We start from the raw sequence: 356 nt of genomic DNA, 5'->3' as shown, positions 1-356 counted from the left end.
GAGGGTCCCCTTCCTAACCCCTCTCTTGCAGCCAAAGAAACCCACATTGTGACCATTAACACTAATTGATAGCCTAGCTGAATGAAGAATAGCCTCAACCCAAGCAGTAAATTTTTGACTAAACCCAAAAGCCTTGAGAGTGTTCAATAGAAAATCCCAATACATAGTGTCAAAGGCCTTGGATATGTCAAGCTTCAAGATTAGGTTTCCACCAAAGGTCTTGTGATCCAATAAGTTTGTTGCTTCAGAGGCTAGACAAATGCAGTCTTGTATGCTCCTATCTCTTATGAAGCCCTTTTGATTAGGAGAGACAATTCTTGAAGCAATAGTTGCAAGCCTATCATCCGGAACCTTGG

General features: G+C 41.9%; 1 protein-coding gene across 1 annotated transcript in view; it reads right to left on the bottom strand.

The window, feature by feature from the left end:
• The window catches only part of LOC109341737, a gene marked incomplete at its 3' end in the record, with an annotated part of 1,616 nt that overhangs the window by 323 nt on the left and 937 nt on the right, over positions 1 to 356 (bottom strand). The window contains exon 3 of the mRNA XM_019579696.1: positions 19 to 351. Coding sequence (XP_019435241.1) covers positions 19 to 351 — 333 coding nt within the window. The remainder of the gene's footprint in view (positions 1 to 18; positions 352 to 356) is intronic.

This window comes from Lupinus angustifolius, unplaced genomic scaffold (genome assembly GCF_001865875.1).
Source record: "Lupinus angustifolius cultivar Tanjil unplaced genomic scaffold, LupAngTanjil_v1.0 Scaffold_607, whole genome shotgun sequence".
Lineage (NCBI taxonomy): Eukaryota > Viridiplantae > Streptophyta > Magnoliopsida > Fabales > Fabaceae > Lupinus > Lupinus angustifolius.
Note: the sequence above shows the minus strand (reverse complement) of the source record. Positions and strands in the feature narration are given on the sequence as shown.